The sequence below is a fragment of the Amblyraja radiata genome, chromosome 1, assembly GCF_010909765.2.
Source record: "Amblyraja radiata isolate CabotCenter1 chromosome 1, sAmbRad1.1.pri, whole genome shotgun sequence".
Lineage (NCBI taxonomy): Eukaryota > Metazoa > Chordata > Chondrichthyes > Rajiformes > Rajidae > Amblyraja > Amblyraja radiata.
The window spans coordinates 69,439,615-69,455,684 of record NC_045956.1 but is presented as its reverse complement, the minus strand read 5'-3'; the positions used below and the strand labels follow the sequence as shown (position 1 = coordinate 69,455,684).

General features: G+C 41.8%; 1 protein-coding gene across 3 annotated transcripts in view; it reads left to right on the top strand.

The window, feature by feature from the left end:
• cnot6l (CCR4-NOT transcription complex subunit 6 like) overlaps positions 1-16,070 on the top strand; it is a 66,705-nt gene that overhangs the window by 33,056 nt on the left and 17,579 nt on the right. For all 3 annotated transcript variants that reach the window (XM_033023833.1, XM_033023849.1, XM_033023841.1), the window contains 2 exons: positions 7,241-7,398; positions 11,792-11,946. In XM_033023833.1, coding sequence (XP_032879724.1) covers positions 7,241-7,398; positions 11,792-11,946 — 313 coding nt within the window. The remainder of the gene's footprint in view (positions 1-7,240; positions 7,399-11,791; positions 11,947-16,070) is intronic.

Below are 16,070 nucleotides of genomic sequence, written 5' to 3'. Positions count from 1 at the left end.
CCGAGGAACCCTTGCATGTTGTATATAGACACATAGAAAACAGGTGTAGGATTAAGCTATTTGTCCCATCATGGCTGACCATCCAAAATCAGTACCCTGTTCGTGCTTTTTCCCCCATATGCCTTGATTCTGTTAGCCCTAAGGGCTAAATCTAACACTCTCTTGAAAACATCTCTAAAGTCTAAAGGTAAAGGCTTTTAGGATGATAAAGCAAAGCATCAAGGATGTTCTAAAAGCATCCTTAGGGGAAATATACCTTCTCATTGGCTTTTGAGAATTATTGGTTTATAACCTAAAATATATGTTGGTCTTATCAAGCACTGCAAAACATAAATATTAGGACCATAGCGGGGAATGGTGTCTGTTATTGCCAATTATCTGCTGCAGTTTAGTTTATTGTCACGTGTACCGAGGTACAGTGAAAAGCTTTAGTTGCATGATCCAGTCAACAGAAAGCCAACTGAGTAATAGATTCATTCCAAGCACCAGCAGTCACCTCTGTGAAACAAATTGTTATCAAACACAGTCTTTTTAACTGCTAAAAATATATTTTTGTTACTGCAGGCTAAAAATACTAAAGGCTGTTTGTTATATTGTTACATGGAGTATCATTGCACAAGTGTCGATTGAAGCAATTGCATGTTAATTTCTATAGCGTCCTGCAGTATAACTGACAGCCTGTGTTCTTAAAGGGACGGTATCTGATTACTGTGGGGACGCCATGTCCGCTATAACCAAAATCTGCAATAACATGGGTAGCCTGGACGCCATAGCATTATTATTCATAGCTGGGGATTTCGTCTGAATACTCTATATTCAAGAGTATGTTACCAAAATACTACAATAAGTCTTCTGTGCCACTAGAGCCCCAAACACCGTCAACCACTGTCACACAACCATGAAAGAAGCCTACCACTGTCTGCATTTTGATGAATCTGACTCCCTGCTTACAAGCAGAAACTGAAGCATGATTGTCCGGTACTGACAGTGGAAAAGCGTTACTCTGAGGAAAGTTGAGATTCCCTGATTGCTTTGAGTTGGGGGACAAAATGACAGAAATTAGAAGAAAGGGGAGTGTGGGGAACAAATGGATAGGCTGTTGTTGGAGGTTACCTAAAAGTGGAGAATTCAATTTTCATACTGTTAGGATATAAGTTAAGGGAATGCAAGACGAGGAGAAATGTAGGAGACGGGAGAAGGGGTCGTCACAAGGATTCCTCATCATAGAACAAAGCAGAAGCGGAAGGAGAGCTCTACATCTTGGTGGCATGGAATGTGTTGAGGTCAGTTGGTGGAACTGGTCCATATTTAAGGACTGTGTGACCAACCTGAATGAATATGCCACCGCTGTCACAGACTTCTTCAGTAAGTGTGTAGAGGACTGTATGCCAGGGAAGAAAATCCAAGTGTTCCCCAATCTCTTGAGACCCACATAATGGTGAAGGCCGAGTCTGTGGGGCAGTCCTCACCTGTACAAGAAATTCATATATGACCTTTGCCAGCCCATCGAGGAGGCCAAGAGAAAATTCAAGGCCAAGCCAACGACTCAGAATAACCGGTCAATTTCAGCAAAGTTTGAATGCCATAATGGGCTGCAAAGTGAAGTCAGGCCGCCTGCTGTCAACAATGCATCCCTCCCCAACTAGCTCAATACAATGAAAATAAATCCACATAAAGAAACTATGTGGCAGAAGTTTTTGCAGACATCTTTAACCTCTTTCCACTGCATTCTTAGGTTCCCATCTGTTTCAGATGGTGACCAGAAGCATTCCAGTGACAAAGAAAAGGAAGCAAGAATACCTTAATTACTTCATCTGGTGGCTGACATCTGCCATCATAAAATGCTCCAGCTTTCCAGACATTGCAGTTTGCCTACCACTGCAATTCCACAGCAAATACTATTTCTCAGGCCCTACACATCCCTGGAACATCCTGATAAAATAAGGACGTCTACAAAGACATATTCATGACTATAGTTTCACTTTCAACACCATAATTCCAACCAAGTTCATCCCCAAACTCCTGGATCTAGCACTTAGTAAACCCTTTTTCAACTGGAGTCTTGACTTCTTAACCTTTGGGCCACTGTCAGTAAGGATAAGCAAAGATACATCTGCCAAGGTCATTCTCAGCACCCGCAATCCACAAGACTGCGTTCTAAGCCCCTTACTATACTCCATATGCACCAACAACTCTTTTGCCAAATTCTGCTCCAACTCCATTTGCAAGTTTGGAGATGACACCACCGTAGTAAGCTGAATTTCAAACAATGATGAGACAGCATACAGGAAAGAGATGTAATGTGGTGTCAAGACAACAATGTGAAAATGCTAGTTGTCAACTTCAGGAATTGAATTAAAGTATACGCCCCAGTGTACATCAACAGTGTTGAATTGAAGTAAAGTATACGCCCCATTGTACATCAATGGTGTTGAACTGAGATCGTCAAGAGCTTCAAGTTCCGAGACATATATATCACTAACAATTTGTTCTGGTCTAACTATACTGATGCTACAGCCAAGAAAGCACACCAAGGCCAATACTTGGAAGACTAAGGAAAAAATACATCTCAAATGACTTTATCAATTTCTGGAGATGAAACAGAAAGCATTCTATAAGGATACATTGCAGCTTGGTTTGTTAACTGCTCTGCCCAAGATTGCAAGAAACTGTAAAGTTGTGCTTGTTGCCAAATACATCAAGCAAACAGTCTTCCATTTGTAATTACGCTCCTAAAGCTTACCCTCCTTAGTCTAGTTCAGTAAAACACTGAGTCAAGCACTGGACCACTAAGCTTTCTTTTTTGAACGAACAACAAATCCCCCTATACGATACTCAACCACCGCGGGTTCGATCCTTGTTTCTGCCTGGCCAAGCCCTTCAGCCTCATGCAAGCAGACACTTCCAAAAGATCACGTAGTCCTAAGCGTCCCTCCAGATGATCGACAACGATCCTGGTGGGGCTACCTTTTATAGGTCACGAACCCTGTGGGACCAAACTACATAGGGTTGGCGCCCCTTACAAGCCAATCACACATATCGATTACACCAAAGTATTATTGACAGTTCCCCAACCCAATTACAAAGAGTCCCAATACAATGTTTCTACAGAAGCTTCTGGAAAGTAGTCAGCTAACTGAATAATGCAACATTTCCCCTGGCAGTATAAACAATCTAGCCAGGGCTTCGCACTTCAGCCAATCATTAAGCGGCAGTACAACTGTCTTGCAACAATATTAACATTATTTACAATCCCTTTGCAGCTATCCAATCAAGACAATGCACATACAACACCTTTGAATTTCTTTACAGAGTCCTCATACATTTTAACAATTGGGAGGACATCTGGACCTCACCTTATCTGATATATCTTACAGGGGTTACAGGGTTTCCTTTATTGTCATTCAGACCGAAGTCTGAACGAAATTTCGTGCCTGCAGTCATACATACATACAATACAATAAAAAAACACCAATAAACACATATTAACATCCACCACAGTGAGTCCACATAGCACCTTTGATCTGGGATCGATATCGATCTGGGATCTAGACTTCCTGGCACCAGCTTGCAGCTTGTGGCTTCTTACAGAAAAAGGCTAACAGGCCTTGTAGATGCATAAATCCTTTACTTTATTTTAACTCTGTTTTGGCCATTTACACATTGACCCAGGCTATCTGCACCTCACACCCTCAGGAAGACAGCCAACGCAATCAAGGACCATATGCATTTTGGTCATTTCCTCTCCTTTCCTCTGGTTATTGGGTGGAATGTGCAAAAGCCTAAAAGCACATACCACCAGTTGCAAAGACAGCTTCTTCCCCACTGTCGTCAGATTCTTGAACAGGCCTCTCGAAACGTAAGGATGTATTCCCACTCCCCCACCACTGGCAATCTATCTCAATGTGGTGCTTGCACATTTTTATCTGCATTTTCTCTGCAGCCGTTGCTGCTCTGCAGAAAAAGGTCTTGTGGACAGATGAGATGAAGATTAACTTGTATCAGAGTGATGTCAAGAGCAAAGTATGGAGGAGAGAAGGAACTGCCCAAGATCCACAGCATACCACATCATCTGTGAAACACGGTGGTAGGGGTGTTATGGCCTGGGCATGTATGGCTGCTGAAGGTACTGGCTCACTTACCTTCATTGATGATACAACTGGTGATTGCACTAACATAATGAATTCGGAAGTGTATTGACGCATCCTATCTGCTCCAGTTCAAACAAGTACCTCAAAACTCATTCTACAGCAAGACACTGATCCCAAATATACTGCTGAAGCAACAAAGGAGTTTTTTAAAGCTAAAAAATTGTCAATTCTTGAGTGGCCAAGTCAATCACCTGATCTAAACCCAATTGAGCATGCCTTTTATATACTGAAGAAAGAACTGAAGGGGACTAGCCCCCCAAACATGCATAAGTTAAAGATGGCTGCAATACAGGCCTGGCAGAGCATCACCAGAGAAGCCACCCAGCAACTGGTGATGTCCATGAATCGCCGACTTCAAGCAGTCATTGCATGCAAAGGATATGCAACAAAATATTAAGCATGACTACTTTCATTTACATGACATTGCTGTGTCCCAAACATTATGGTGCCCTGAAATGGGGGGACTATGCATAAACACTGATTTAATGTCTACATGGTGAAACCAAAATGTATAAAAATGGCTTTTATTAAAATCTGACAATGTGCACTTTAATACTGTGATATTTTCTATTACAAATTTCAAATTGTGGAGTGCAGAGGCAAATAAATAAATGACGGGTCTTTGTCCCAAACATTATGGAGGGCACTGTAGTTCTCTGGAAACACCATACTAAACAACACAAAATGTTCAGCATTGTGCAAAGACTAAAACAATGACCACAAGTCAATATGTAATTTGCAGATCATTTGGAGATTGTAGTGCTTAATAGCCTGATGATTGTATGGCAGAAGCTGCTCTTGAACCTAGCCATTTCAGTTTTCAGACTCCTACCGCTTCTTCCTGATGGCAGGAATGAAATAAGAGTATGGCCAGGGTGTGGGTCTCTGACAATGCTGGCTGCCATTTCAATTTAATATTTATGGATGACTTGAAATAGCAGTTTAATGTTCAAAATGAAAGATGCCAGATGAACATTAGACCTTGAAAAATTAAGACCTGCTGTTGTATTTGGCAAATGAATAACTTATTGGATTACTATAGTGATCAAATTTCTCTGCTATTCTGGTGTGTTATAAAGTCATCTGATACTTAATAAACCATATTGTCAGATTAATATTTTCATTTACCGCACAAATGTCATGCTCTTCCTGTTCAAGTGTGTTGTTCTCATAGGTCTCTTCTTTTTCCTCTTAAAGAAGTACCTCGAAGAACTATAAACCATTTACTTTCATGTTTCAACCGTAGCTCTTACAATGTTTCCCCCCCCTCATTCCCCCCTCTTCCACAGATGTGCTTAACTGATTTCTTCACTGGGCTAATATTAGCACAGTGAAAAATTAGTCACAATAGAGACCAAGAAAATCACACTAAAAACCAACTGTTATTTTTGCACGTCACTGTGTGCCTGAAATTTGCTTGTAGCTACAAAGGAACATGATTATGAACATTTATGGGTTGAATTGAACCACTTCTGGAATTGAGGATGGTGAATACTGTCCATGGGGCGACATTATTTCTTGCGACGTATTGACTGAGAAATTAGATTATATTGTCAGATCTGAAGCTGTTCACATTGTTGGCCCAGCCCCGGTAGATCCTCTTTAATTGTCTACACAACTTCCCTAGAACCTGACACCTCTTTCTTGCCTCCACTCTCCCCACCCCCGATCCTCCAAGCTCTCTGATGCATAACTAAGTGCACAGTGGCCAGTCAATCTCAGTTTTTCAGCAGCTGGTATACAGTATTGTGTGGCAGTCGGCACAAAACTGCACAGTAAGCCTGCAGCAAGCTTTTAATAGTGCAGATCTATTTCTAGGTAAGGAGTTACCAAAATAGTCTTGGTATGTTTAGAGTGAGTTGTTCTCAACCGGGGATGCAGTGGAGAATCTGTTCCTGCACTGACTATTTTGAAGTGATAACTATTTATTCCTGTTAAACATAAATAGACAGGGCTCTTTAGCTCCATAGTTAAATACTGTGTTAATTTATCAATGAGCAGCCAAGTACAATGTTGTGAAAGAGAATCAATGGATAATACATCAACAAGAATTAGTATTTTCAGCAATTCAGAGGGAATACAAGGATTTGGTCTTTTAAAGCCCACTGAAACTAATTCCTTTAAATCCTTGTTGAAATCGCAAATGAGAGAGGCACCAAATAGTGCAAAGCTTTTGATGTGTTGTATCAAAAATAAAAATGGTATAAATAATGATGCTTTTTCTTGGGTTCCCTCAAGTACATAACTACAGCATTAAGGGAACTTCACCGTTATTGAACACATCTTACATCTGCTCTGAGGTATACAAAAATGCTGGAGAAACTCAACGGATGAGGCAACATCTTTGGCGAGAAGGAATAGGCGACATTTTGGGTCGAGACTCTTCTTCAGACTGATGTCGGGGGTGGGGGGGGCTCGGGAAAAAGAAAGGAAGAGGCGGAGACAGCAGGCTTGTGGGAGAGCAGGGAAGGGGAGGAGAAGGAGGGAGAAAGCAAGGACTACCTGAAATTGGAGAAGTCAATGTGCATACCGCTGAGGTATATATGAGGTGTTGTTCCTCCAATTTGCGCTGGGCCTCACTCTGGCAATGGCGGAAGCCCAGGACAGAAAGATCGGATTCGGAATGGGAGGGGGAATTGGTGCTGAGCCACCGGGAGATCAGGTTGGTTATTGCGAACTGAGCAGAGGTGTTGGGCGAAGCGATCGCCAAGCCTGCGCTTGGTCTCACCAATGTAGAGAAGTTGACACCTGGTCTAAACGTTTTACATTGATAGCATTGCTTTTAATTGGAAAGTTCAACAAAAATACTTATTCTGTATTTAATCTCGTCACACTAATGAAGTTTGGTTATTAATTAAGTTAGCATGTTTATATGTATTTTCTTATCAATATTTTGAAAATTTGTTAAGTTATCCTCGTGCTTTTTTGAGCCACTGATATCGATACGTGATGTCCATGCACTTTTGTCTTTTTTTTCTGCATTGGTTGTTTTATTTTGTTCATTAGTCCATCAAATCCAGTGCGATCCCTATGTTAGTTAAACTGATGATGGTTTACTCCTTTTAATGATGTATGGATTTTCTTTACAGCATTGTTCACTGTCATGTGTTATAATGTTCTATGTGACAAGTATGCCACAAGACAGCTATACGGCTACTGCCCATCCTGGGCTTTGAACTGGGAGTACAGGAAAAAAGGAATCATGGAAGAAATCGTAAACTGTGATGCAGACATCCTAAGCCTTCAGGTAGTCAGATGCACATATAAACAAATATTATCCCTCCCTGCAAGCACTAAATAAATAAAAGTTATACACATTGAGGAAGGAGCTCTATATCCCTCAATAGCTTGATGGATTGGTCTAAACACCACAGTACCCTGTGTTCAAATCCCCAATTAGAGGTCTGAGTTCAGATAGTGACCTTCATTGCAACGAATGGCGAGAGAAAAAAAAATTGGGGGAAGTGTGATGGGTTGTGTTGCACATGTTTTATTTCTGTTTCCAATTCTGTTTACAGTGGGATGAAGCCGGGAAGTGAAACTTGTGCACATGCATATCCATAATCGCAACTCCCTCGTATTTTTAACATTGTCTTTCAAAGCCATTGCAAATATTGTTTCCTAGAAAAATGAAATTACCATGCTTGCTTGTCAAATGTAGCTTACCTTTTCAAGTAGCTTCATATGATTTATCAAACAAAATACAATGCTGACTAAGGTGACATTATGGCTATTAAACTGCAGTTGTGTTGTTTTAGTGAGCAGAAGAAGAAAATAAATATGTACAGTTTTAAGCCTTCCATTCTTCAGGACCTTGGCAAAGAAGTCATAGTTGGGGAGGCAGTGATGAAGTAGCTAGAATTGGAGTGTTAATCCCTTGAAAGGTTTTAGGACTAATTCTAATTAGAGATATGTTATGCAGGGTAAATTTTTTAAAATTAAGATGAGTTTAACTGGGAGCCAATGTGCATTTGCAGAATATGTAGTCTAAAGTTAATCCTGGGGTGAGAACATGCACCAAGGTTACGAATTGAGGCTCAAGACACTACGGGTGCTGGAATCTGGAGCAACACAATCTGCTGGAGAAAGTCAAGAAGCATCGGTGGGTTGGGGTGGTAAGGAGATAGAAGAAATCTCAATGTTTTGGTTGATACCCTGCATCGGGGTTGAGAGTGAAAGGGGAAGATAGATGGTACGAAGAAGAGAGGGCAAATGGTGAGACTGGGACTAGCTGGTGAAGCTAGTAGACTGAGGAAGGGTGAAAGATGATGGGCAGATGGAGTTAGGTGAAGGCTGAGGAACAACAACATCATTCCACCTGGTACAACCCAATGCTATGAACATTGGATTTTCAAATTTCATCTTTACCTGCTATGCTTTCCCCTTTCCAATCAATCTCTAACACCCCCCAGCACCCATCACATTTCCTATCCCCCATCTTATTTTCTTTCCCACTTCTCTCATTATTCGCTGTTATCCTCCTTACCTATCAGATTTCAGCAATGGTTGCTTTTGAATTCCCACTTACTACCTTCCTAATGGTCTCCCACTTCACCCTGCCTTCCTCTTACCTGGCTTCTTCTGCCTTTTTTAAAAGACTTTCTTGTCCACCTGCCTTGCAGCTCCCCCTCCTCCACCTGCCTAATTCTGCCCATCATCCATCAACTGTCCTCAGTCCACCACCACTTACTGGCCCCTGTCTTCCCCTTTCAACTTCATTCTTCCCACTGCATTCTCAGTCCAGGTGCAGGATTTCAATCAAATTGTTCTTGTTGCAAATCGTCCACTTTGGTCCAAAATGTCAATTTTTTTTCTCCCCACCAATTCTGCTGGACCCTGCTGAATCTCTCCAAACAGATTGTTTGGTGTTAAAGGTTATGAAACGTCTGCTTCAGTTTCAGAGATACCATGGGGAAAGACAGTTTGGTGAAAAGCGTTAATTTTTATGGGACTGAAAAAAAGGTTTACTTTATATTTTTAGTCAGTGAACTATTTTGCTCATTGAATACAGCATGTGGATGAGCAATAACAGATTCTTTGCAGACGATAGATAAAACCTTGCAGCTGTGGGAAGAAATACATTGTTGGTAATTCTCTGAATACAGTGGAGAGATATTGTCAGGATGGACAACCCTTTCAGTGACATATAAAGACAACAGGTTAAGTCTTTCAAGTATGTCTCATTTCCAATAAAGGACACAAGGAAAAGAGACAAGTAACATGATGGAAAATGACAGAATTGAGCTGTCAACATCTAGTTAACGTGGGCATTTCTGTGTCTTCCACTTCATCCCTGGTCACTTGAATTAAGTGCCAAGTCATCAATCTGAGAACAGATTGTGGGTTTTGCAGCTTGCAGGTGTACTTTAGAACATGCTACTCGTTCAGTTGTCTCCCCTGTAACAAATAATTATTGGTTTATTCTACAAAGGCTGCCTATGTGGTACTGCTTTGTTTGACTTTGCCTTCCTTCTGGGTTTTGTCCAAGGTTTAATGGCAAACAATAAAATAAAATGGTACCAGAATTGGATATGGTATAGAACTGAGCTGAACATTTCCACCTACCCTAAAACATTTAAATTTACCTTGACAATTGATCCACCTCTGCCATTGGTAACTCTAAAGATTTTGAGAGATTGTTTCCATTGTTGTCTTTCGGCAACTAATTCACAGAACAAAGCCATCTTCACCCTCTTTTGAATACTGTGGAGTATTTGTTCACTCCTTGGTAAATCAGGTAAAATATATAAATGTCATTGTAAGCAGCTACAACTCTAGTGTGTGCCAATTTTTACAGATTAAAGAAATAGAAAATGGATTTTCCCACCCAATAAACCGTCTCTCACGATATTCAAAAATATTATTTCTTTGAAGGCAGATATTTTTCTCCAAAAATAATCACAGTTTAAAGAATAGGAAAGGAAGAGTGGTCATCAAAAGATTGTCACCTTGTAAAGGCAGAGGGCATGTACAAAATACCAGTGCAATTTGCATCAGCTTCCAATAAGTTAGAGGTTTCTACCAGTTCTGGGAGGTAATTCAATTTAAATAAATAATTTAAAAGTGGCTGCAATCAAGTTAGAAAGATAAAATAATGTGAATGTGGTGCATTATCAGTTGCTGTGGAAATAAGGAAAGAGATTCCAGAACTGGCCATCTTCAGTGTGAGTGAGGGCACATGATTGAAAACTATAAATGTAGTTATTGTTAAAGAGGAAATGATCAGCCAACCTGCTTGGTAGTACATTGATAGTGAGAATTTTAGAATCCAGGTCAAAATTAATGATTTATTGAAAGTAATTTGTGTTTGATTAACTTCATTTCTTTGAAGTGACCAATGGTTGTCCTGAACGGCGTAGTTGATTGCAGGTAAACTTACAGAAGATATATATTTTTTAAATTGTGCATTATATGTAGTGGGAAATTAAATTCTGTGGCAATTAAAAGAGCACCCCCAATGTGAATAGACGATGGCCAGGGGCAGAAGATAATGCTGAAAGGGTTGTTTAAACTTGCACAGAGTACACATTGGCATCCCTCAATTGCCAGTTTTGTGGCCACTGCATTTTTCTGGATGTTTTCATGGCCTGGTCTGTGGTATATTGAAACCAAAAATATGGAGATAAAGAAAGTGAGAGTGTAGACAGATTGGTGAAATTGTAAATAATTTGCAGATGCAATGCAGTGAATCATTTAGTTGGGAACAATTAAATTGGATACGTTTGGAAGGAAGGTATCAACAGATATTTGGGGATTAAGGGATGTTGGGAGAAGGCAGATCAGGACACTGAAGTGGCTATGATTGTGTTGAATCTTGAAACAGACCCAAAGTTTTTGAATAGCCTACACCTCCTGTCTTCTACGTTTTCTTTTGTGTATGTTACCTAGACAAATTCTTGACGTTGGTTGAAGTTACATATACGACTGGTTTCCTTCTTGGTGTCGATTGGTTTTCATGCCCTTAAGGTCCTGTCCCACACGCAATTTTTCCGGCAACTTGCCGGCACCCGTCATAGTCACAGCAGGTCGCCGAAAATTTTCAATTTGTTGAAAATCAAGCCACGACCAGAAAAATGTACGACTCTTTGGGCGACTACTCACGACCATACAGGCGATATGTCGCGGGGTGACGCCTGTTTGGTTGTGAGTAGTCGCCCAAAGTGTCGTACCTTTTTCTGGTCGCCGCTGGATTTTCAACATGTTGAACATTTTCGGCGACATGCTGCAACTATGACGGGTGCCGGCAGTCGCCAAAAAAAATTGCGTAAGTGGGACAGGCTCTTTAATCCTCCATTGCAAAGACTCGCAGGTAAGTATCCCCCTGTGGTTTAAAAAAATAAAAAAAGACTTGCACTTCTACCCTCTGTCTTTTGTTGGCACTCTTGCATCATCTCGTCTGTGCTCGCAGACCGCCCAGGTGCTTCAGTCTCTCATCACATACTCTTTGATGTGTTTCTCTGCGACCCCCCCCCCCCCCCCTTCGTTCTCCTCGCAGCAGGGAGGGATGGGGTTTCTGTCTGATTTCCAGCACAGAAGCACCATTTATAAAAATAAAATAAAAAATGATTCAAGCTGTTTGCCATTTAACTTTTTTCTGTCTTGATAGATGTGTAAGATCTATGTTTCTGTTTCTTCAATAGGAAGTAGAAACGGAGCAATACTTTAACCTCTTTTTGCCCGAGTTGAAACAACGAGGCTATGATGGGTTCTTCTGTCCCAAATCTCGTGCCAAACTCGTGTCCGAACAGGAAAGGAAGCATGTAGATGGATGTGCAATATTCTTCAAAACAGAGAAGTATGTTTCGATTGCTAGATTATTTTAAAATGGTCTATTTTCCAGTTAATTTAATTGATGTGAATATTTTAAATTGTTTATGTCTAAACCATATCCGTTTCACCAATGACGCAAATGCATTTGGTAATATTAACTTCATTCGTCATGGATGTTTAAAACAATTGTCATGATTAACAGAAGCTCCTCTCTAATCCTATATATAAGGAATTTATAACATGTATCTATACCATTATACAATTATGATTTCCTATAATTCCTATAAAATCCATAATCACAATTTTGGTCTTAAAGTGACAGCAAGTGTAGTTTGGATTTACTCGAAAACACTCTTGATATATTTCTGGTCTGGGTGGATGTTTGCTCACATTCTGTCTAGAAAATGTCATGTTATGTTTTGTGTGTTGTTTACCTTCTGACGAAAGTTTTTTATATCAGAAAGAGAATTCCAGAGTAAGTTCATGCCAACTTGCTGTTACTTTTGGCTGAGTGGCAGAATGTAAGCAGAAGATTGGTGTCAGTTCAGTTGTCTGTTAGCTTGACCAGGGATTGTTCATTGAAACAATGTGATCATAAAGAACTGCAATGGACAAGATAAACCAAAATTTGTGTTTAAATTCCATGTGATAAATCTGCATTTTGAGATTGGGTATAATGAATTCCTGAAAATCTATGTTAGGCTGTGGGCCGAGGAGCTTTTTCGTTCAGGTTCGTGACCCAACTCACAGAACTACCTGAATTTTTAACATATTGTGTAAACATTTATAAATCATACCTGAAATCCGTCAAGACCAAAATCTGCACATTTTTAAGAAATATTAGAAAAACCTCATTTTCTGAGTAGTAATTGCCCAATCAATGCACGTTTGACATTGAGGTCGGACGCAAATTGACCAATCCCGCGCTTTGTTTTATGGTCGCTAGGCAGCGAGGACTCTGGGATCATGGGTGCCTCTTCATTACATCAATACAATAGCAAGGTTTCCAAGGAATAAAGGTAATGCTCACCTTGCTGATAATTTTGTTTTTCAATTGATTTATCTTTATAAAGTTATGATGTGAACTGTTAAATAAAAATGATAAATAACAAATGTAGAGATAGGATTAGGGTCAGTCGGTCAGTCTGTCGGTCGGGCCTGTCGGTACGCCGATGGATGCTGTGGAGGATTGGTCGGGCCGCCGGTGGGTAGTGAGAGTTGGGCCGGGCCACCGGTGGGTGCTGCGAGGGGACGGTCGGCCTGTCAAGTTGGTGGTGTTGCAGCGTAGCGAGCAGGCGGTCTGACGGAGCCGGGGCTATGGGGGTGCTGAAGGCAGCCTGGGCGGCGTGCAGGGCAGTGCTGCTCCCCACATTCATCAGCACCAGATGTTGGCCGAGGTGGACGCGCTGCGGGGCCACACGTACGGAGCCCGCAGCTGATCCCAAAGTGGCTCCAGCTCCAGCCGTGGGTTGCTCTGGAAGGGGAGTGAGTTAGGGTTAGGCATTTTCCTGTCAGTGGAAGATGCCTTGGCCTTCCCCCAGCCTGGCACTGCCCCAGTCCCACTATGGCCGTGACCCCCACTCTGCACACTGGCAGTCAGCGGAGTTCAGTAAATGGGGGAACCCACAGGAACTGCCCTCACCCATTAATTAGGCTGGTTCAGGAGCTGGACCTCTGCGGCACTCATTCAAATAAAACCTCTTACCTAATTAATGGGTGAGGGCAGTCCCTGTGGGTTCCCCCGTTTACTGAACTCCACCGACTGCACCATAAATAAATAAATATATATACATATATATATATATATGTGCACACACACACACACACACACACACACACACACGGTTTAAACAGCGCAGCACGGAATTAGGCTCCCAATTGTGTAATATGAGAATTGGCACTAGATGGCGCTTTTTTGATCTCATTTTCTAATTAATTAATGTGCAACTTTTGGCACTGACGAGTTATGACTTCTCAATTATATTTTATCTAAATCTGTGCAAAATTTCATGTAGTTCCGAGACATGGGTCACAAAAGTTGATTTCTAGACACATTTTTGATGCTCGGCTCACAGCCTACATGTATTTATTGTAGCAGTGCCAAATTATGCTCCACTTTTCTACCAGTTTTATCATATTGCACTGAACAGTATATTGTTTGATAATAAGCATGAACATTTGGGATCACACAAGGGCATTAGACTCTTATTTAAATATTTATATTATAAATTCAGATTATTTAACCATAATTCACAAGCAAGATATTTAAGAATGAAATTGGACAAGCTTTTCATTTTTCGGAGCCTTTACGTCAGGTTGCGTTATCAAAATAAATTGCAGTGCAGGCTAAGCAAGCACAGTTGCTGCAAATTGAAGCATGTAATTATGGCATTTGGACATTGTTATGGGCCGACATGCATTTCAGTTCATGGGTCAATAAACAGTGATAGAATGTTGAAAATATTTTATGCTTAAGCTTGAAAACATGGTACAATGTTATTTTTAAGGTTGTTTGTTTGAATTGCATAAAGCTTGTTCATGTCACTGCTTATCTGTATGGAAGATATTTAAGGGTTTGATTATTATAATCTCAAGGTAAGTGTATATACAAAATTGAAATTAATCTAACAGATATTGGATTAGTGTAAGTGCTCAATTAATTAAATTCAAATCTGAAACTCCAGCTCTCCTTTTTCAATATTTTATGTTTTACATATTTACTAGACCAAGTGGGACCCGTTGGGTCCCGTTTCCCCAATGTAATATTCCAACACTCACCTATAGCCTCCAACTGCGCAGGCGTGGCTGAGGGGTTCCCGCTGTGACGCCAGAAATCCCCGTTTTGATGCGAGTCTCGGCAACCCTCCTCCAACTGCGCCTCGCCATCACGGGCAACCCTCCCCAACTGTGCCTCGCCATCCCTCTTCCTACCCCTATCCTCCATCATCCCCCAGCACTCCATCCCCCTCCTCTTCGCCCACCCTATTCGTTCCCCTGTCCTCCTCCCCAACACCACTCCCTCCCTCACCTCTCCCTCCCTCCCTCCATAACCCCTCTCCCCTCCCTACTCCCCTCCTATCACTATTCCCCTCCTCCCCCACTCTCCCTCCTCACCACCTCAGGGTCTCGATGTAAACCACCGCCGGCCCCGTTTTCTCCAGCAGGGCAGCGATGAAGTTGTACTTGAGGCGGGGGCTGTCGGGGAGGGGGAGGGTTGGGGGCGTGAGGTCCTGGAGCCGGGGGAAGAGGAGGGCTTCAGTCGGGGACCGTCAGGGACGGGGGGGGCGAGCGTCCTGGAGCCAGGGCAGTGGGAGGGCTTGTGGGGGGGGGCAAGCGTCCTGGGGAGGTGGAGGGATTGAGGCGGGGGCTGTCGGGGAGGCGGCGAGCGTCCTGGCGAGGGAGGGAGAGGAGGAGGGTATCGGGCACAGCCTCTCCCCGCCCCTGGTTGCCGCGCTGGCTCCAACCCCGGCCCGGGGCAGAAATTAAAATGGAAGGAAACTCACCCGTGGTTCGCCGTAGTGACGGGGGAAAAAAGTATGGCGGTCTGAAATTGTGCAAAGGCCACGCTGAGGACCGGTGGAGTGTCCTTTGTGACGCCTGTCAAGGTGTGCGAGGACCCGTGGGGTGTCCTTTGTGACGCCTGTCAAGTAAAGACGGCAAGTGGCGGCGCTGTTTTAGTTTTTTTAAAGTTTTAAACGGCAATAACTTGTAAAATATACCATCAATCTGAATGAAACGTTTAATTTACATCACAGGACAATGGTGAGTAAGGTGGGCCAAAATTTATAGTGTTATCGTGTACCGTTTCTGTGCAAATAACCGGGCAAACAAACGGACAAACAAACAAGATGAGAGTTTCAGTAACATAGAGATAGAGATGCCTGTCAGTATTTTAGTTGTGCAGATTGCCTTTTTTAGGAATTATTATTTTTGATTTTGATTATGTTGAATAATATTGAACTAAGTTGTGAATAATGTAATATTCATTCATTTACATAGCAAGAGAACATTGGTATGTGAGGGGGAGGAAGGTTATAACTTGTAAGATAATCCTGATGAAAAAATAATAAGGTGCAGGCTGCAGCCAAAATACTGCAGACTGACAATCTTTCAGCATATGTTGGAAAGGTTAGATATCAAACATTTTGG